The sequence below is a fragment of the Pelophylax lessonae genome (genome assembly GCF_965119305.1).
Source record: "Pelophylax lessonae genome assembly, chromosome: 4".
NCBI classification, from domain to species: domain Eukaryota; kingdom Metazoa; phylum Chordata; class Amphibia; order Anura; family Ranidae; genus Pelophylax; species Pelophylax lessonae.
This window is the reverse complement of record NC_138771.1, coordinates 610,144,480-610,167,262: the sequence shown is the minus strand read 5'-3', so window position 1 is coordinate 610,167,262 and position 22,783 is coordinate 610,144,480. Positions and strand designations below refer to the sequence as shown.

The window sequence follows — 22,783 nt, the reverse complement described above, 5'->3', positions numbered from 1 at the left end:
TATGGTTTTAGGCACACACCTATTTTTTGTCAAATCGTGCTTTTTATTTATGATCAAATGTATTTTATATATTTTTAATTTATTTATTAGTGAATGAGTTTGCACATATTTTCAGCACTTTATTAATTTCATGTTTATCGATTAGAGATTGAGTTTGCAAATATATTACGTTTATCCATTGCATGGCATTTGCTTCTAATCCATGCAATGACTTTACCTTTGTGGGAATGGAAATTGGTGTCTGCAGCATGGTAAGTGATTTGGGAATCATACAGGTGTACTTTTTTAGTAAATAGGTAGCGTGGGAGCACATTTTTTTTTTAATTTATGGTTAATATTAGAACAGCAGGTGGAGGAAATCTTCCAATGGGACAGCTGACAGTGAAAGTGACAACTGACTAAAGCTGGCCATACACTAATAGGATTTCAATCAAATGTTTTCATTTCAAGAATGTTCTTTTGATTTTCTAATTGTTAGTGGTTAAAATCAATGTTTGTATTTGACAGCAATGAAAAGAAAATTCAAAGAAGCAGGGTGGTAAGATTTTTCTCAAATAAATTTTTACAGAGTGTGTGGTCTCAAACCATCTGCAAGTTATCTATTCTGTCAAAGACTAATTTAGTTACAATTTATTGTATCCCACTTTCTGGTTTCTTTAAGCAATAGTGACTTAGCTAGGGCTTCACAACTGCTGCCTGGGAAGGTTATGGCACCAGTGCCTTCCAGGGAGATCTCATCCAAGAGAGAAGTCCATGAGCTAGGGAAGCAAACTGCCAGCTGCATTGTATCAATGCCTTAAAATGCAGATTATGTTTTGCTGTAACCTCGACATTTAAGGTTACTCTACATTTCAAATTATCCCCAAAGTGAACCTAAATTTCTGAAATTGCATATTTGTCAACATTGTGAATACCTTTTTTTAAATGTTACTATATTTTTACTTTACTAGTATTCCATACTTTTAAATAACATTTCTTTTTACAATTCATTGCAGGTGGATAAAAGAGCTCAATAGGGAAAAAGCTTTACTGCAAAGTAAGATGGATGCTGCAAGTGAAAAACCCTTTTCTTGCACTGAATGTGACAAATCCTTTAGACAAAAAATTAATCTCATAAGTCATCAGAGAGCTCACACAGGAGAAAGACCATTTATCTGTTCTGAATGTAACAAGAGCTTCTCACGAAAGAACAGTCTTTTTCAGCACCAGAGGATTCATACAGGAGAGAAGCCATATCATTGTTTTGAATGTGATCACAAGTTTTCACGCAAAAGTTTACTGACTGAACACCAGTTGATTCACACAGGAGAGAAGCCATATCGGTGTACTGAATGTGATAACTGTTTTAGCAAAAAAGCAGATCTTACAAGACATCAGAGTATTCATACTGGAGAGAAGCCTTTCAGATGTTCAAAATGTAACAAGTGTTTCTTGCAAATATCTGGTCTTACTAATCACCAGAGGATTCACACTGGAGAGAAGCCTTTCAGATGTTCAGAATGTAACAAGTGCTTTTCAGAATTTTCTAATCTTACTACCCACCAGAGGATTCACACTGGAGAGAAGCCTTTCAGATGTTCAGAATGTAACAAGTGTTTCTCGCACATATCTAATCTTACTCAACATCAGAGGATTCACACAGGAGAGAAACCATTTAAATGCTTTGAATGTAATAAAGGTTTTGGAAGTCAATCATCTCTGACCAAACACCAGAGGGTCCACACAGGAGAGAAGCCATTTGGATGTTCAAAATGTGCAAAGCGCTTTTCACAAAAGTCAAATATGTTTCAACACCTGAAAACACATAGGGAAACTATTTAGATACTTAGCAAGTACTTATGATAAAGTACAAGTAAAAAAATAAATAAAAAATTCTGGTTTTCAGAAGATTTACAAAAAGCTGTATCCTTGTTCATAAAAGGAAAACATTTACAACCAACTAGGAGATTGCCAAAAAGCTTGCATGTAGGAGAAGGGACCTAAACATTTCAAATATGATTTGAGCTTTTCACAGCAGACATACAGTATCTGATTCAACACAAATAGAAGAATCAGAACCACTGTAAGATAAATCTGTAACACCCTATTTTTTTTCCCTTTTACCTGCAGTGCTGCATTCTCGTCAAAATACATATTCAGCCTCACAACAAATCCAGTGTCTTCCTGCTGTGATCCAATGTTTGATCTGCCGGGTCCTGTGTTTTCATCTTGGTCCTTTTCATCTGGCTGCCTCTTTCAAGTGCAATCAGTCAGCTCCGATGATGCACTGGACCTGGCCCTCAGCCCACCTTCTGGCTGCTCTGTGTGCCAATCCCAGCCTCCTGGGAAATGTGATGCTGCAGGTCCAGGTACACATCATTCTAGCCTTGGCCAAAATGGAAGTGAGGGGAGGGGTTAAAAAAAAATACATGAAAGTAGGAAAACAAAACTAAAAATATTTCCAGCAATTCTGCTTGTACAGGGAGGGTTTTTTAAAATTAAACTATCTCCATTTTTTATGTTCTGCCAAAGATATGTAACGTATGTCATAGCTTTCCCTTTCATAGACAGCCAATGACGTTAAGTAACATTAATGGTGATTTATAAGAACCTGATTTAAATTTAAACTGTCAGCTTTGGTTTAATATCAAAAGTCGGCACTTCCTGAGCACTGAGGACACGGAGGTAGACTTCCGGCGACACTCTCCCGGTTACAACGCAAGGACGCGATGACATAGGCGACGCGTTATCGGAGCATGTGCTCCTTCTTCAGGCCTCTATAGCTCTGTCTTACACAAGGGAAATATTTCCGCGTCCTTGCGTTGTAACCGGGAGAGTGTCGCCGGAAGTCTACCTCTGTGTCATCAGTGTTCAGGAAGTGCCGACTTGCATCAGCTACAGCGGATAACTGCAGCGGATCACTTCAGACTGATTGAGGCCCCTTCACACTGGGGCAATCCGACTTGGGGGGGGCGACCTCCGAGGTCGCGGTGCGAGCAGCGCGCCGCGACCTCGGAGCGGCCGTCACGGACTTCATAACATTGAAGTCTATGACGGTCGCTCCGGGTCGCCCCAAAGAAGCTCCGGACCCTTTTTCTAAGTCGGAGCGACTTGTGTCGCTCCTATTAGAACAGGTCCGCAGCTTCCCTATGGAAGGCGACCTACGGCGACCTGTGAGGCGACCAGGTCGCCTCACAGGTCGCCTTAGTGTGAACGGGGGCTTAGGCACCCGGACGGACCTACTGCTTGGATGGACCAGTTCACATGCTATACACTGCTGTTTCTCACCTACTCTATTGTGAGTATTTGGTGTACATTGATTTACCATATTAAAATTGTCTTACTGCACTTAGAGTGGCGCCTGTCCTATATCACCAGATGAAGTGTCTGCTCACCTCCACAAAAAAATGACATCCGCTGCTCCATAGGGCTGCATAGAGCATCCGATCAGGTCCACCTGAAAAACTTACAGGCAGACTGGATCGGAAAGCCCGTGTGAAAGTGGCCTAAGTCTAATGGTTGATTGAGGTAGTCACTTGACACTGATTACCGCCCCCTCAACACCTAGACATACTGGTTGTGGTCTTTGTAATGATTAAGCACAACCTTTGACTTTCAGCGCCACCTATAAAACTCGCCAACTAAGATCAATGGGGCAGCACTGCAACTGTGAGCCAAACACTTGTCCCACAATGTAAAATGTTATTTAAAAAATGTAAAAAAAAAAAATATATATATATATATATATATATATATATATATATATATATATATATGTGTCAGCAGGTGGCAGTAGCTTCTCCTGAATGGCTCCTAACAACTGCTATACCACCCTCTTACAAGCGATCCACCACGGTTTTCTTATTAGAGGGCAAAAAGCATTATCACAAGTGAGAAAGAGCCCTAACCAGTTACCGACCGCACGCCGCAGTTTTACTGTGGCAGGCAGCTGCTCCTGGGCAAAGCGATGCAGGTATACGTCGCTCGCTCCACCGGCGGCGCGCTCCTACCCCCGCTAATCAGCGGTAAAGCCGATGCGTGTGTCAGGTGGCTTCAATTGCCCCCCTGACACCTGCCATCGCTCCCCACTGAGAGAGAAGAGCGGTCAGCTGTTGTAAACACAGCTGACCATTCTTCTCCCTGCAATATAGGATCACAGGTCTCTATGGTCATTTCAGAAGACCCCCCCCCACAGTTAGAATCACTCCCCTAGGCTCACAATTAACCCCTTGATCACCCATAATGTTATCCCCTTCCCTGCCAGTGTCATTATTACAGTAACAGTGCATATTTTTAGCACTGATTACTGTAGTTATGTCACTGGTCTCCCCAAAAGTGTCAAAAATATCAGTCAGGGGTCCAATCTGTCCGGCGCAATGTCGCAGTCCCGCAAAAAAATCGCAGATTGCCGCCATTACTAGTAAAAAAAAAAAAACCAATAAAAATGACATAAATCTTTGCCGTAGTTAGTAGACTCGATAACTTTTGCGCAAACCAATCAAAATATTGTGATTTTTTTACCAAAAATATGTAGCAGAAAACAAATTGGCCTAAAATGTTAAAAAAAAATTATTTTTATTTTATTTTTTGAGAATGTCATATAGCAGAATGTGAAAAAATATTGTTTTTTTTTTTTTCAAAATTGTCGCACTTTTTTTGTTTATAGCGCAAAAAAGAAAAATCATACAGGTGATCAAATACCACCAAAAGAAAGCTCTATTTGTGGGAAAAAAGGACATTAATTTTTTTTGGGTACAGCGTGTCACGGCCGCGCAATTGTCCGTTAAAGTAAGACAGTGCCGAATCGCAAAATAGGGCCTGGTCAGGAAGGGGGCAAATCCTTCCGGTCTTAAAGTGGCTAATATACAAATTTAAACAATTGCTCCTTTGTTCAATAGTAAAAAAAAAATCTAGGTTCAGTATTAAATCTATCAAAGTACATTTATTAAAAGTTTGCAAATATCTTCTCATGATAACTAAGTAATAGCAATAATTGGTACAATTCAAAAAGTTGTGCAAATGTCCTTATGTTGTATCCAATAGTGCCAATACAATTTATGAAGTTGTGCAAGAACCCATAAATGGAAATTAAATACAATTCACTATATTGTACAAAGGTCCAATTTTGTTACCTAATAGCCACCAGGAAAATATTTGCAAAACCCCAATATTCTCCGAGGTATCAAAGATGTATACCAACTTCACTTGATAAATTCACCAGAACAGGTTGACCTTAAATCAAAAATTTCACAAAGTGCTCTTCCCAGCTTTTGGTAAAATGACTCCACTCCTCCACCTCTGGATGCTTATATCTCTCTTAAATATATTTTTGTTATTTCAATTTGAACAAATTGTGAAATTAGTTTATGCAATTAAATTATTGAAAACATTTTGTATGTTGAGGTTTGAATGTAACAAAATGTGATAGCTGGAAAACCCACAATATAACCTTATCTGCTTTACAATGTTAGTAATAGAAAAATGTTACTACAGTTCAAAATCTGCCTGTCTTACTGTCTATGTATGTAGACATGGTTGGATGTCCAAGTATAATCTTCTCATCCTCAGGTAAAATATGGTACTGCACAGTTATCAATACACTGTAGTGTACATGGTAATCTAAGTGAATGAGTGGGAGGGAAAAGAGAGATTAGGATGCTCTAAGGACAGGCCAAAATCAATCAGTGAAGGCCCAGATTGGGTCAATCCAATTTCTCAAAAATCAGCTATAGTATTCTGCGAAAAATTGATAACATAGTACGTATACCGTAAGTGAGAAAATCTAAAATATATTACCTTAACTATTTTGGTCAAATATAAGACATATTACTAAGTTCTTGTTGTCCAGGTTGTCAACAGTATCTTGACATCAACAATATATTTAGATATAATATATATCCAGTTATGTATTTATATGAAAATGTATATATAATACATACTGTATATATGAATTTCATGAATTAGTACAACCTATTTATTGTATTATATTATTATATTATACTTATTATATTTTAACATCTTGAATTTAGTTTAATTTAAATAGTTCAATTTATATACACACATGCAGTACACATACTGTATATGTTATTTTTATTGCATCATCACATCACTCAATGAGTATTTCTTATTTATTTATTTTTTTACTTCCACTTTTTATGTTATATTTTAGCCTTAAATTTGGGGATGCCGGGCCCCTGAAGAACATTGGCTGCTGTACCCAATTAATATTTGTAATAACCTTTTCTTTTCAGACCCAAACATTTTGGTGTTCTTTCAATTTCCAGAGCAGAGTTATGTATATTGTTTAGGCTGTATTAAAAATTCCTTCTTGAGGATACAGTATATTTTACGAAGCAAAAAAGAAAACAGAACAAAAGTACCAAACATCCTATTACATGAAACTTTAAAGTCACAAACATCCTCTGTATACCCCCTACAGCTTCTACTGTTATTTGTGTTTCAATCATGGTATAACATTTTGTAAATGCTAATGATAAGTAATACCCATGGATTTAACATGCACATTCGCTGCGATTGTCTTTCTTCCAACCTTCAAATGGTAATTAACCTGACATTCGACTGGAGAAAAATTTTTAACATAACATTTAAATTGAAATGACCTTCAACACTTTTGTAAACAAACCTTTTTGTTGTAGTAAATAAATCCTTTTTAGCCAATGTAAAACCTCCTAATTTTTTAAACATTCTTTAAATAGTTTTAATAGTAACAATACTGCCAACAGATTTCCACAAACTGGATTGTAGTAAGACTTGAATGTCATGTTTATATGTTGTTTTACAAAAAAATTAAAATAAAGATAAAAATTAAAAAAGGATCAGATTATTACTTTTGTATCAGAGCCTCCCTATGTTAGTGAATGGGGTTGATGTAAATATAAATTGAGGAAGAACCCAGGCAAGTAGAATGATTATAGCAGATGAAGAGAACAAGAAGAAGCTGAAGGATCTCAATATTTAACCATACAAGGTAGGGTCATTGTGATTGCTCCTTTCTAACTCTCTGTTGGTGATTTGAGGATTTCTTAGATAAATCAATTTTAATAATGATTTAAGCCTTTGTGCTTTAAAGCTTATTGGTTTCCATGTTTCTATCTTTTTTCTATACAAATAGTTTTGTTTTGGATAGTGTATAGAAGGGGTTAGAATCCATTGATGTTTATATCCTCACTAAGGGCATTAATGCTCTCTACTTTTCCTGGTGGAAACCACAAAATCTAAATATTAGTTCATGGAATTAAGAAACTAAGAATTAGTTCATGGAATACAACTAATATGAAATTATTATTGGAAAACATTCAGCAAAGTTTATTCTTGGTCTCCCATTCTACAGTATCTGTTCAGGTAGAATCACCCCATCCTCAGGCTTTACTATCTTTAGATTTCAGCAACATTCTCAATTAAACTCCCAAGCACACATGTTTAGTTCAAAAACAATTCACAAACAAATCTGAATTATTTTTCTGTCGGAAATTATTGAATTATTCTGTCTAGTGCCTGCATAAATATTGAATATATGAATTAAATCCAGAAAGCTTTAGACAAGAACAAGGATTTTTATTTTCAACCACGTCTCATTGGACACAGCTGGAAATAAATTTCACTTTTTGAAAATAATAATCCTACTCCTGATACTTTATCTTTCTGATTTGAGCCTAGGTTGTTTAATCTCTGCTGTTCCACTGTAAGATTTAATGCTCTAAACTTGGTGTCCAGTGTGTCATTAGCCTCTTAGGCCATGTAAAGCCAAGTAAATGTATATATAGTATGTCCATATAAAAATATAAAAAATTGATAAATGTATTCACAAAAAAAAATCCTCAGTGGGGCAAATGTTATTTATTAAAACACAACTAAATATATATACTGTATATATACATTACAAAAAAATCAAGATTGTAAAATAAAATGAGTCTCTGTGTGGTGGTGGTGAACACATAATTTTTGGACTATTTTGGACATTTTATTTTACGCACCTAATTTCTTTTTTGTATATACACTACCCGGCCAAAAAAAATTTGCCACCAAAAAAAAAGGTCAAACACTCTAATATTTTGTTGGCATTGATTACAGCACGCATTCACTGTGGCATTGTTTCGATAAGCTTCTGCAATGTCACAAGCTTTATTTCCATCCAGTGTTGCATTAATTTTTCACCAAGGTCTTGTATTGATGATGGGAGAGTTGGACCACTGCACAAAGCCTTCTCCAGCACATCCCAAAGATTCTCAATGGGGTTAAGTTCTGGACTCTGTGGTGGCCAATCCATGTGTGAAAATTATGTCTCATGCTCCCTGAACCACTCTCACAATTTGAGCCAGATGAATCCTGGCATTGTCATCTTGGAATATGCCCGTGCCATCAGGGAAGAAAAAATCCATTGATGGAATATTCTGGTCACTCAGTATATTCAGGTAGTCAGCTAACCTCATTCTTTGGGCACATGCAGTAACTATCCAATAGGATAGCTACTGAATGCTTAGTTTAGTTTGTTTCTTAGCTAATTCCAGGTGGCAATTTTTTTTGGCAGTCTGGCCTGGAGTGGGGAATTAAGCAAAAAAAAAAAAAAAAAACCACATAATGAAATTAACATGTATACTGTAACACAAAACTGTAAAGTCACAAACGTCTACAAATTTCTGTATACCATCTACAGCCTCCTTTGTTATTGATATTACAATCACAGTATCATATTTTTCAGTTCAGTGTTGGGACCCTTACATTTTAATATCTTTATAAATGATATAGGGTCTGGGATTAAAAGTACAATTTCAGTCTTTGCAGATGACACCAAGCTGCTTTGCAGTGGAATACCTTCCTTACAGGATGTTTCCAACTTACAAGCTGACCTCAATGCACTGTTTCATTGGGCAAATATGTGGCAAATGAGGTTTAATGTTGATACATGTAAAGTTATGCACTTGGGGGCTAAGAATATGCATGCATCATACATACTAGGGGGAGTAGAACTGGAGGAATCCATAGTGGAGAAGGATCTGCATGTTCTGGTAGATTCTAAGCTTAATAATAGCATGCAATGCCAAGCTGAAGTTTCCAAAGCAAGCAAAGTCCTTTCTTGTATTAACAGAGGCATGGACTCCAGAGAGAGTGATATAATTTTGCCCCTGTACAGATCATTAGTAAGACCTCATCTGTAATATGCAGTTCAGTTTTGGGCACCAGTTCTCAAAAAGGATATCAGGGAACTGGAGAAAGTGTAGAGAAGGGCAACCAAACTGATAGGAGGCATGGAGGAGCTCAGCTATGAGGGAACATTAGAGGAACTGAATGTATTCTCTCCTGAGAACAGGAGATTAAGGGGGGATATGATCAACATGTATAAATACATAAGGGGTCCATATAGTGAACTTGGTGTTGAGTTATTCACTTTAAGGTCAACACAGAGGACAAGGGGCACTCTTTACTCCTAGAGGAAAACAGATTTCGTCAGCAAATACGAAAAGGTTTCTTCACCGTAAGAGCTGTGAAAATGTGGAATAGACTCCCTCCAGAGGTGGTTCTGGCTAGCTCACTAGATTGCTTTAAAAAGGCCTAGATTCTTTCCTAGGTGTACATAATATAAATGGCTACTAATATGTATTGGCGAAGTTGAACCAGGGAATATTCGATTGCCTCTCAGGGGGTCAGGAAGGATTTTTTTTCCCCTGTTATAGCAAATTGGATCATGCTTTGCTGGGGTTTTTTCGCCTTCCTCTGGATCAACTGCGGGTATAGGATTGTGTATATGGGATTGTATGGTTTTCTTTACTGTTTTTTGTTTTTTATTGGTTGAGCCAGATGGACTTGTGTCTTTTTTCAACCTGACTAACTCTCAAACTGTGTAACTATATAAATGTTAATGAGAAGTGCAAACCATGTATTTACATTTACATTGCCCCCTATTGTCTTGCCTCCAAAGCTTCAAATGTTAATGAACTTGTCACATGACTGGAGAAATAACTTGACTGCAAATGAAGAGACAAATGGGCCTTTAAACAACTGTAAACACATATTTTATTGTCTTTTTAGCCAATCCAAAGCTTCCTCATGTTAGTAACTATGGGTGAGGTGAATATAAGGTGAAGCAGAGATCAGGCAGGTAGAAGGATTGCAGGCAGAGGAAGAGAACAAGTAGCAGTTGAAGAATCACAAAACTACATCTTGCCAGGTATGATATAGTACTTTAAATTTACTTTATTTTGGTTGTCATACACTTTTATTGGGTTGAATAGTCCCTTTAGTTTGAAACTGGGTGTTGTCTTATTGTATTATGGTTCTGTTATTATTTTTATTAGTATATTATAGGACATAACAATGTTTTGGGGGTGAGGTGCAATTGGTTTGTTTAAACCATCTGTGAATAAAAGTATTTATATGCAAACTGAAATTTTAAGTATATCTGAAGCCAAAACCTATTTTTAACCACTTGCTGTCCAGGGCCAATCTTTAATTTTTTTCACAAACATGTTAAATTAAGCATTTTTGCTAGAAAATTATATAGATCCCAAAACAGTATACATTTTCTGAATGCAGAAGCCTGGAAAATAAAATGATGGTCGTTGCAATTTTTTATGTTGCACATTCTATGCACAGTCATTTATCAAAAACACATTTTCAGAAAAAAATAAATTAAAACAAATTTTAGTACACAAAAATACAATATAATACCAATTTCTTTGGTAAAATATAAAAGATAAAGTTTTGTTGAGTAAATAGATGCCAAAAATTTTCCAACATGACTTTGCACCAGTGAACAATGCAAGGTCCATAAAGACATGGATAAGCGAGTTTGGTGTGGAGGAACTTGACTGCCCTGCACAGAGTCCTGACCTCAACCTGAACACCTTTGGGATGCATTAGAGTAGAGACTGCGAGCAAGGCCTTCTAATCCAACATCAGTGCCTGACCTCAGAAATGCACTTCTGGAAGAATGGTGAAACATTCCCATAGACACACTCCTAAACCTTGTGGAGTTCACTTTTCTGGAACAAAGGGGCCAAGCCCAACCCCTGAAAAATGAACCCCACACCATAATCCTCCCTCCACCAAATGCTTTGGACCAGTGCACAAAGCAAGGTTCATAAAGACATGGATGAGTGAGTTTGGGGTGGAGGAACTTGACTGGACCTGAGCTAGAGCGGAGACTGCGAGCTAGGCCTCTTGTCCAACATCCAGTGCCTAACCTCACAAATGCACTTCTGGAAGAATGGTCAAACTTTCCCACTGACCCACTCCCAAACCTTGAGGACAGCCTTACCAGAAGAGTTGAAGCTGTTAAAGCTGCAAAGGGTGGGCCAACTCAATATTGAAGTTTTGGGCAAAAAAGGATATCGGGGAACCGGAGAAAGCGCAGAGAAGGCAACCAAACTGATAAGAGACATGGAGGAGCTCAGCTATGAGGAAAGATTAGAGGAACTGAATGTATTCTCTCTTGAGAAGAGGAGATTAAGGGAGGATATGATCATGTATAAATACATAAGGGGTCCATATTTTGAACTTGGTGTTGAGTTATAGAGATGGCCTTGCGGTTCACCCGGCGGTCGGTTCGCGGCGAACTTTGCTTGTTTGCTACCCGCTGAATTTGCGAACACATGGCGTCGTTCGCGGCGGCCATACTAGTTTACATTGGGGAGAACTTTTACCCATGACACAGCCGTCAGGTGGAACGGGACAGCCAATTGAAACATTCCAGCACATGGACAGTCCCCCTACCCTATAAATAGACCTGAGCTGTCGGCCATTTCACATTCCGCTTTCTGCCAGTGTAGGGCGAGGTCTGCTGTGCTCATGAGGGAGAGTTTGCTAGACACATATAGCGCTGTGAAGATCCACAAAAGTCCTTTTCAGGGCTGGCATTTCGGTATAGGTCTACTAGTATCTTTTGAGTTTAGGGAGAGGTATCCAGTTGTTGCTTTAGGGGCAGTTAGAGATCGGCTGCAGTGACACAAATCGCTCTGTTAATGTCCACAAAAGTCATTTAAAGGGCTGCAATGTTTTTGGTGTGCAGTGCACTAAAAAGGGGGGTGGGGGTGGGGGAGGGGGGTAATCCACAGTATAATATACTTTGTAGAAAGCATATTATAGTGGATTAGTAGTATTATTGTGCACTGTGCAGCATTGTGACAGGTGTGGTGGTGAGACTGAGCGTTTCTGCAGTAACACTACACACAGTGACAAAAGCACTTATAATGTATTATAACTGGTGTGATAGACCAATTGCCCCCCCCCAATACCACATATTGAAGTGGGGTGTTATCTGAGTATACTTTTACATGTTTATTTGTGTCATGCAACAATATTGCCTCGTTTGCTGAGTGAAGCCTGCTACACACAGCGCAAACTCACTGGCCAATTTTTTGAACTGGTGTGATACACCAATGCCCCCCCCCCCCATACCACATATTGAAGTGGGGTGTTATTTATCAGTATATTTTTCTAAGAGTGTATTTTAGTCCTGAAAAAAATTGGCCTCTTGCTGTGTAAACAGTGCTGCACACAGTGACAACAGTTACTGGTCAATTATTTGTAGAACTGGTGTGATAAACCTGTGGCGCCCCCAATACAACAGATTGAAGTGGGGTGTTATTTAACAGTATAATTTTCTAAGAGTGTATTTTAGTCATGCAAAAATTTGGCCTCTTGCTGTGTAAACAGTGCTACACACAGTGACAACAGTTACTGGCCAATTATTTGTAGAACTGGTGTAATAAACCTGTGGCCGCCCAAATACCACATATTGAAGTGGGGTGTTATCTGAGTAAACTTTTACAAGTGTATTTGTATCATGCAACAATATTGCCTCGTTTGCTGAGTGAAGTCTGGTACACACAGCGCCAAACTCACTGGCCAATTTTTTGAACTGGTGTGATACACCAATGCCCCCACAATACCACATATTAAGGTGGGGTGTTATCTGAGTAAACTTTTACAAGTGTATTTGTGTCATGCAACAATATTGCCTCGTTTGCTGAGTGAAGTCTGGTGCACACAGCGCCAAACTCACTGGCCAAGTTTTTGAACTGGTGTGATACACCAATGCCCCCCCCCCAATACCACATATTGAAGTGGGGTGTTATCTGAGTAAACTTTTTCAAGTGTATTTGTGTCATGCAACAATATTGCCTCGTTTGCTGAGTGAAGTCTGATACACACAGCGTCAAACTCACTGGCCAATTTTTTGAACTGGTGTGATACATTAATGCCCCCCCAATACCACATATTGAAGTGGGGTGTTATCTGAGTAAACTTTTACAAGTGTATTTGTGTCATGCAACAATATTGCCTCGTTTGCTGAGTGAAGTCTGGTACACACAGCGCCAAACTCACTGGCCAATTTTTTTAACTGGTGTGATACATTAATGGCCTCCCAATACCACATATTGAATTGGGGTGTTATCTGAGTAAACTTTTACAAGTGTATTTGTGTCATGCAACAATATTGCCTCGTTTGCTGAGTGAAGTCTGGTGCACACAGCGCCAAACTCACTGGCCAATTTTTTGAACTGGTGTGATACACCAATGCCCCCCCAATACCACATATTGTAGTGGGGTGTTATTTAACAGTATAATTTTCTAAGATTGTATCTTAGTCCTGCAAAAATGTGGCCTCTTGCTGTGTAAACAGTGCTACACACAGTGACAACAGTTACTGGCCAATTATTTGTAGAACTGGTGTGATAAACCTGTGGCCCCCCCAATACCACAGATTGAAGTGAGGTGTTATTTAACAGTATACTTTTCTAAGATTGTATCTTAGTCCTGCAAAAATTTGGCCTCTTTTGCTGTGTTAACTGTGCTACACACAGTGACAACAGTTACTGGCCAATTATTTGTAGAACTGGCAGACTGACGGACCGGCAGATAGGGTGGAGAGGCAGGCAGAACTTGCATTGCACAAGAGGTAGAAAGCAGACTGCAAATGTATCAGGAGTGAGCCATCAACCATATACAGTCACATCTGGCGCTCCCTGGATGCCGGCACATGGCTCCGCAGTGTGGGCTTTTTTAAATGTGTCCGTTGCTGACACCAGTGTTGCCATCTGTAGCCTTTGCAGTCAACGCATGAGTCGCGGTAAGCCCAAAACTCACCTAGGAACAACCGCCTTAAGAAGGCACCTGAAATCCCATCACCAAGCCCAGTGGGAGCAACACCGTCAGAACCCACAAAGCCACACTCCATGCTCTCGCCGTCCAGCCTCTTCTCCTTCTGTCTCCTCACAGTTGTCCAACACTCCACCTTCCATGATGCCGTTGTCACGTTGTTCTGGAAATGGCAGGCTTCTGTGGCTCAAATGTTGGAGCGTAAAAAAAGGTGTCCGACAGGTGTCCGACTACATCGGGTTAGCGGCCGATGTGGACGCTCTGAGGAGCAATGAACGCCTTGACTACTGGGTGGGCAGGCTTGACCTCTGGCCAGAGCTTGCACAATTTGCAATGGAACTGTTGGCTTGCCCCCCGTCCTGTGTCCTGTCTGAAAGGACATTCAGCGCAGCAGGGGGGATCGTGACCGATAAGCGCACTCGCCTAGCTCATGACAGTGTAGACTACCTCACATTTATAAAAATGAATGAGGCATGGATCTCTGAGGAATTCAACACATGTGACCACCAGTAGACCATGTTTCATTGAAATTCCTCATCACAGGCCACAAATATCTGCCAGACCGCCATCCACCCACAACAATTCCTGGACCTTGTTTTCGCTAAATACAGCGGCATAAAAGGCATTTCATGTCCATTGAATGGCTAATTTTTGGGGCCTATACAGGCCGACACTTACTGCTGTATACTGTGAACGCCTACTGTACCTCTAGCCATCAAATACTAAGTTTTTTGCTGTCAGTTCAACCCAGGTGAGCTAATTTTTGGAGCCTATACAGGCCGACATTTACTTCTGTATACTGTGTGAATGCCTAATGTACCTCTAGCCATCATATACTACTTTCTTTGCTGTCAGTTAAACTCATGTGAGCTAATTTTTGGAGCCTATACAGGCCGACACTTACTTCTGTATACTGTGAATGCCTACTGTACCTCTAGCCATCAAAAACTAAGTTCTTTGCTGTCAGTTCAAACCATGTGAGCTATTTTTTGGAGCCTATACAGGTCGACACTTACTTCTGTATACTGTGAAGGCCTACTGTACCTCTAGCCATCAAATACTAAGTTTTTTGCTATCAGTTCAACCCATGTGAGCTAATTTTTGCAGCCTATACAGGCCGACACTTACTTCTGTATACTGTGTGAATGCCTAATGTACCTCTAGCCATCATATACTACATTCTTTGCTGTCAGTTCAACCCCTGTGAGCTAATTTTTGGGGCCTATACAGGCCGACACTTACTTCTGTATCCTGTGAACACTTACTGTACCTCTAGCCATGAAATACTAAGTTCTTTGCTGTCAGTTCAACCCATGTGAGCTAATTTTTGCAGCCTATACAGGCCAACAAGTGTTCCTAATTGAGACAAGTACACACTATAGAGGGATTTTCTTTCTTCATATTTCATGTCTTAGGTCTACAACCACCTTAAGCTATCAGATGAGTCAGTGCAGACTGCTCCATTCATTATATTGTTCCTTTTGCTATATCTCTCTTGTTTATTCAATAATGTGTATTTAGTGGGGATGCCATTTCAATTCTCTGAACATCAAACCTTTACTTCGATGCCTCTCCCCTGGTCCTGCAATGTTGTGCTTATAAGACAAAGTACATCCTCCCTTAGCAGCATTGATAAAGGGTTGCAGAGTCAAGAAAATGCATTGCCATGCCCACTTCTCTTCTCATAGCATGTGGCATCATAGACAAGTCTTTCTCACTGTCCACAGCAGTGCTATGAAATCTGATAGAGCTCTCCTTGAGGCATTGGCAATTTCCTTTTTCTGACAAGCGCTGTCTTAGGGGCTACAGTTTGAAATGTAGTGACATTTTCATGAGGGATGATTCTTGACATGCTTCTTTGATCTGAAAATCATGTGAGCGGCCACTTTTTATATGTTTATATTTTAATAATGGTTTCATACTACTTTACTTAGTTTGCACCCTCTTTTAACCATTTGTGTCAGCCCGAGATTACCCTAATCTTGAGAGGAGCTGCAGAAAGAGCAGTGCTTTTAAATCCTTATGATCCTGCAACTGGACATGAAGTTGAGTTGGTGGAAAATTTGCAGGATTATCATTTCCACTATTTTCATTCTGTAAAGATTTTTCGGACTCAGGAATATTAGTTATATGTTTGGCTTATGGTAGTATTTGTGTATGCACTTTGTGGACGCATGTGCATTTTTTTTTTTTTTTTTAACACACACATTTTATGCTTGTTTCAATCCTCAACTCTGTGAATACCTGTTTTTAAATGCAATTTCTACTGAACTAGAATTCCATACATATAAACATTAATTTTAAATTTAATTTCAGGTGGATTAAAGAGATGATTTGGGAAAGGTCGTTACAGCAAAATATGATGGATGGTGCAGATGAAAAGCTAATTTCTTGCACTGATTGTGACAAATCCTTTAGTGTAAAATCTGATTTCATACATCATCAGAGGACTCGTGCAGAGGAAAGACCATCTATGTGTTCAGAAAATGACAAACGCTTCTCAGGAAAGGACCTACTTATTCAATATCAGAGGATTCACACAGGAGAGAAGCCATTTGAGTGTTCAGAATGTGACAAGAGCTTTAAAAAAAAAGGTTATCTTATTCAGCACCAGAATAGTCACACAAAGCCATACCATTGTTCTGAGTGTAATCAAAAGTTTTCACGCAGTAGCTCACTGACTGAACACCGGATGATTCACAAAGAAGAGAAGCCGTATCAGTGTACTGAATGTGATCAATGTTTCAGCAAAAAAGCAATGCTCATGAAACACCAATGGATTCACAAAGGGGAGGAGCCTTTCAAATGTTCAGAATGTAACAAGTGTTTCTCAAACATGTCTGGTCTTACTCGACACCAGACAATTCACACAGGAGAGAAGCCATATCAATGCTCTGAATGTAATATATGTTTCAGATTAAAAGAGTGTTTTGACCGTCATTGGAGAACTCATTCAGAAGAATATCCATATCTGTGTTCTGAATGTAATAAAGGTTTTAGTAGTAAAAGAGAGCTGTTTAATCACCAGAGGGTCCACACAGGAGAGAAGCCTTTCAGATGTTCAGAATGTTACAAGTGCTTCTCACACAGAACTACTCTTATTAAACACCAGATGGTCCACACAGGAGAGAAGCCTTTTAGATGTTCAGAATGTGACAAGTGCTTCTCACGAATGTATAATCTTACTGTCCATCAGAGGGTTCACACAGGAGAGAAGCCATTTACATGTTCAATATGTGCAAAGTGCTTCCCCCAAAAGTCAGATCTGAAAAAACACCTGAAAACACATAAGGACGTTATTTAGATATTCAGAAAGTGCTTGGTACAAATGAAAAATGTTCTTGATAAATCAACATTTACAGAAAATTCACAGAGCCCTTGTTTAACTTGCACATTAATAGACTGGCGAATGATATTACCTCACTTATTGATCCCGGGATCAAACAGGTTTTATTCCGAATAGACAACTTACAGATAATATTAGATCGGTCACCAATATTATACAAGATGCTAACTTACATAAACACCCTACGTACATTGTTAGTCTTGATATACACAAGGCTTTTGTCAGCGTCAGCTGGTCTTATCTTGAGCTCCTCCTTCCTAGATTTGGTTTGGGTGATAGATTCCTTCAGGGCTTTAGAGCTTTGTACAACTCTCCCCAAACTAGAGTGTGTATCCCTGGCTGTAATTCTGAGTTTTTTCCTCTCAAAAGGAGTACCAGACAGGATTTCCCCCTATCCCCTCTTCTGTTCGCTTTGGCAATTGAGCCTTTTGCCTGTGCCCTTCGAAATAACCATAAGATCAAGGGATATACAAAGGGGGCAGGGAATTTAAAATGAGCCTTTATGCAGATAACGTTTTGCTGTTTTTATCAGATCCACATGTTTCAACCCCCCAATTATTATTAGAATTAAAAGCCTTTCAGGGTATTTCTGGTTTGGGAGTTAACATATCTAAATGCTCTATATTGCATTTGAGCTTGCCCAGTTGGTTACAGGTTTCTCTCAAGGAGAGCTTTTCTTTCTCCTGCTGTGCTAAATCCTTTAGGTACTTGGGCGTGCATATTACTCCCCATTATGAATCAATGTTCGTAACAGACTTCCCTGCCTTGTTTGCCCTAACTAGAACTCTCATATCCTCTTGGTCCTCATACCATATTTCCTTCCTAGGCAGGATTGCTGCGATAAAGATGATTATACTACCTAAATTATTTTCATTTTTTAGGGCCCTCCCGGTTAATGTCCCTTTTTCTCACATATCCTCTCTCCAAAGAGATTTATCTAAATTTATTTGGAATGGTAGGAAGCCCAGATGCAATAGACATGTACTTCATGCCCCTGAACAATTGGGCAGTTTGGGCCTTCCAGACCTGTGGTCCTATTACCTCTCTGCGAAATTTACCCAAATCGCCAAATGGCATTCATCTGATAAGGATACTCCATGGCTTGCTTTTGAACAGGCATCTATTCACCCCTGCTTCTTGCAGTCCTTACTTTGGTCCAAAAATAGGGTTTCAAGAATCTTACTTCAATCCAACAAAATCATTAATCATCTTTACCAGACGTGGACAAGATCCAAGGGCAATTATAAACTGATCTCTGAAGTATCTCCATTGACTACATATTTGGGGGAATTTGGATACCACTCTTTCCTTCTGGATCGGTGCTCCCTTACTCCATTGATCTCTAGAGGTCCAGTGTCTCTAAAAGCCCTGTCTATTAATAATATGTTTTGCTCATTTGATCAGATACGCGCTATTTATAAGATTCCCAGCTCTGAGGCTGATAGTTACAATCTTATTAGAGAATTTTTTCAAGCTCAAGGCTCCTTGAATCTTTGTCCACCTCATACACCATTTGAGGTCATTTGTTACTCCTCCCCAAGGGGAAGGGGTTTGATCTAAAGTATGTACCACCATCTTAATGAGTTTCCACTCCCTGAGAAGCATAAATATATGCTGAACTGGGAACGGGACTTGGAGTGCTCTATTTCCCCTTTAGATTGGCAAAAGATGCTATATAATCTTCGTAAGTGCACCCGATCTACTAAAAGCAGAGAAACCCTGATTAAGCTTTTTACTAGATTCATTCATTCTATCCCTCCACATCACCTACTTGCTTTATGGGCTGCACGAAAGAAGGCTCATTATTGCATTTGTTTTGGAGCTGTAAACACCTTAAGGGAATGTGGGACCTAACTAAAGCTAAAATCCTGCAGTTATCTGATAGAGACATCCCTATTTGTCCCAGGACATGCCTTCTTTTTGCACAGATCCCGGATATCCCAGTTCTCTTGCCTAGGTTACTTCATACCCTATTTAGCGCTATCCAATGGATTATTGCTCTTAATTGGAGGTCTCCCACGATTTTATGGTCTCAGGTAGTTTCTAGGATGGAGGTCCTCAGACTCTCAGAATATGTTTTTCACTCCTTACACAATTCTCTACATCTGTTCCATAGCAAGTGGGATAGCTGGGACAAATGTCCCTAACTTCCTTTAAATGTGTTATAATGTTATCACGATACTAAATGTGTTACCAATATGATATTTACATGATCTGCTTGATATGTTGTACATTATCTTACCAGAGACATCTCGCTGCTGTATTTGCCATGTTATGATTGACTTTTAATAAGCTTTGTGATGTTTGGTTTTTGACTTTCCAATAAAAGCTTTTGTAAACAGAAAAGACACTAAGCCCTTGTTTAACTTGCACATAGAAGACTTAATGTTAGAAGAGGACCTAATGTTTCAAATCTGATTTGAGCTTTTCACAGCACACACATCTAATTCAACAGAAAAAGATTAACCAGAGCCACTGTAAAGAGAAACCTGTAATTGCATTTTAAATAAATATTTAAAATAATTTTGATAAGGTTTACCCGTCCCGCTAGGGAGAGCCAGAGCTTAGTCCAAATCCTAATTTTATCCCGGAACCTTGTTAGAAGAGGGCTAATGTTGAGCACGCTATACTGATTCGGGTCCGCCGAGACCACCACCCCCAGATACTTAAATTTATCAACTACCGGAACCGGGCAGTGATTAAATAAATATTTAACTGAGACGTCTAAAGATTTTTGTGCATATTTTGGATATGGCAATTGTATACTGAAAGTTTTTTTTTTTTTTAAAGCAGCACACACACACAGCAAATCTAGTGTTGCTCTGCTGAGATCGATTGTTTCTTTGCCATACAGTGGGTCCTGCCATCTCGGTGTAGGCAGCTGGCTCCAATGATGCATTGGCCTATCCTCCCATCCCGCCCTCTCTCTGCTCTGTTTACTGAATCTGCAGCCTTCTGGAAAATGGGATATAAGCATCCGAGGAGGCTGCAGGACCAGGTAATCATCATTCTGTTTTTGGCCGAAATGGAAATGAGGATGAGTGGAAAAAACACTAAAAAAATAGATTTAAAAACTTACAGGACCACAAAATCTGAATAGGAATTTGTTCATGGAACAAAATTATTAATGAAATTATTATTAGAAAACATTCACTCTAGTTTTTTTTCTCTCTTGCTATCTGTACAGTATATAGGTAGACACAGTTGCATGTTAGGGCAAAATTCAACCATCATTAGGCTAAGCTATCTTTAAAGGGCAACTCCACTTTCGTGGGGGAAAAAATTGCAAATAAAGAAAAAATAATATAGTGTATACAATTGTGACACAAATCATATTGTAATTGAATGTTACGAAAAAATACCTTTCCTTTTCAATCTGCAGCTGTAATTTTCTAAAAATGCATTACAATATGGCTACCTGGAGGTGTTCTGTACACAGAATGTGTACTGAACACCCCCCAGAAACATAATTTCCTGCTTGTGTGATTGGCTCACTGACTTTCCCAGAAGTCTGCACTAAGATACAACTAAGATTTCAGGCATCCCCTGCAAAAAAAATTGTAAATTTTGGTGAGATAATTTCAATAGGAAATCACGACTAAAGGGATGCAAATCATGCAGCTTTCCTCATTAATGCCCTGCAGATGCAGTAGCTGATTGATAATTATGAAACCACTCCCATTAAACTCACTCAGTACATGGGCACAGAGGAACAAACAGTGATTTTTTCAGAGTAACAAAAGGTAGGAAGCTGCAACAAAGTTTGTTAAAATCCTTGTAATGTACAGAGATTACCAAGAAGGGAATGCTTTTTTCTTAACAAAGTGGAGTTATGCTTTAAATTCCTGCAAAGTTCTCAACTAAACGGCATAGCCGACATTCTTAGTTCAAACTAATTTCCAAAAAATCTGTCCTCTTTTTCTGCAGTAAATTGTTACAGTATTCTGCCTACTGCCTGCAAGAAAATATACTATATTAGGTTAAAATAAAGAATCTTTACAAAAGGATAGAGATCTTTATTTTCAGACATGTGAATTACATTTGTCACTCTTATTGGACACATCTGAACACAATTTTTACTTTTTGAAATTAGGATCCTTCTCTTGGCGTTTTAAGATTTTGATTTAAGCCAATTTTGTTTAGCCTCTAATGTTCCACTGTAAGATATATTGCTCTGTCCTTGGAGTTCATTGTGTCATTAGCCACTTTGCCCCTGTAAATCCTAATCAATATAAACATGTACGTATCAAAATTGTATAAATTGTAATTTAAGGTATGTAAAGAGCATAGTCTTCATTAAAACACGTTAAATGGAAAAATGTATATTATTAAAACCCAAATATTTGATGCTGATTAATTTACTCATACAACAGGGTCCCTCCCCCACCACCTCACCACCAATGCATGGGTTAAATGTTCATTTGACTGTGGGGGAAATAAATACATACACTTAGGCTGACCATAGATGGTTATATTTCAACCATGTATGGGAAGGCTGAATGTACCAAGTTGATAGGTCTACTGCATGCCATTATTGCTAGCAGCTTGTATAGCCACTAGCGATAATCACTGTCTTCTCCTGGTGGGGACAGTTTCCCCCTCTCCCCTGCTGGGAGAATACAATGGCTCAGTGGGAGGAATACCCCTGTCAGGGATTCCTGGTTGCAGGAAAGAAATTTGCTCCATGTATGGCCTGCTTTAACCGGTTGCCGACCACACGCCGTGTATTTACTGTGGCAGTGTGGCTCCCCCAGGCAAACCGGCGTAGGGCTACGTCGATCGTGAGCAGGGAGCTTGGGCGCCCCCAGTCGGCAGCAGGGAAGCCGATGCATGGGTCAGGCGGCTCAGATTGCCGTCTGACACCCGCGATCGTTCCCCACTGAGAGAGAAGAACGGTCAGCTGTTGTAAACACAGCTGACCGTTCTTCTCCCTGGAATGATCACAGAGCCCCTGTGATCCTTCTGTATAGGATCACAGGTCTCTATGGTCATTTCAGAAGCCATGCCCCCCCCCCACAGTTAGAATCACTCCCCTAGGCTCACATTTAACCCCTTGATCGACCACAATGTTAACCCCTTCCTTGCCAGTGTCATTATTACAGAAACAGTGCATATTTTTAGCACTGATTATTGTAGTAATGTTGGTATAGAGATGGTGAGGTGGATGGTGCTGCCTAAAGTATTGGGGTACTAATATAATGGGGTGATGCTTATTATGTCTCTAACACCACAATAAATATGTTAAAAATAATTACATATCAGAAAGAATCAACAATCAAAAAAAGATGCATTCAGTGCAATAAGGTGCTAGTAGGTGGTGTGAGTAAAAATAAATATTAA

The 22,783-nt window shown here is 39.2% G+C and overlaps 1 protein-coding gene across 1 annotated transcript in view; it reads left to right on the top strand.

Annotated features, from left to right (window-relative positions):
• Positions 1–1,041: 1,041 nt before the first annotated feature.
• Positions 1,042–22,783, top strand: part of LOC309552827 (uncharacterized protein) — a gene marked incomplete at its 5' end in the record, with an annotated part of 75,671 nt that continues 53,929 nt past the window's right edge. Inside the window, 3 exons of the mRNA XM_082253737.1 lie at positions 1,042–1,796; positions 16,414–17,392; positions 18,848–18,992. Of these exons, the coding sequence (XP_082109863.1) occupies positions 1,042–1,796; positions 16,414–17,392; positions 18,848–18,992 (1,879 nt within the window). The remainder of the gene's footprint in view (positions 1,797–16,413; positions 17,393–18,847; positions 18,993–22,783) is intronic.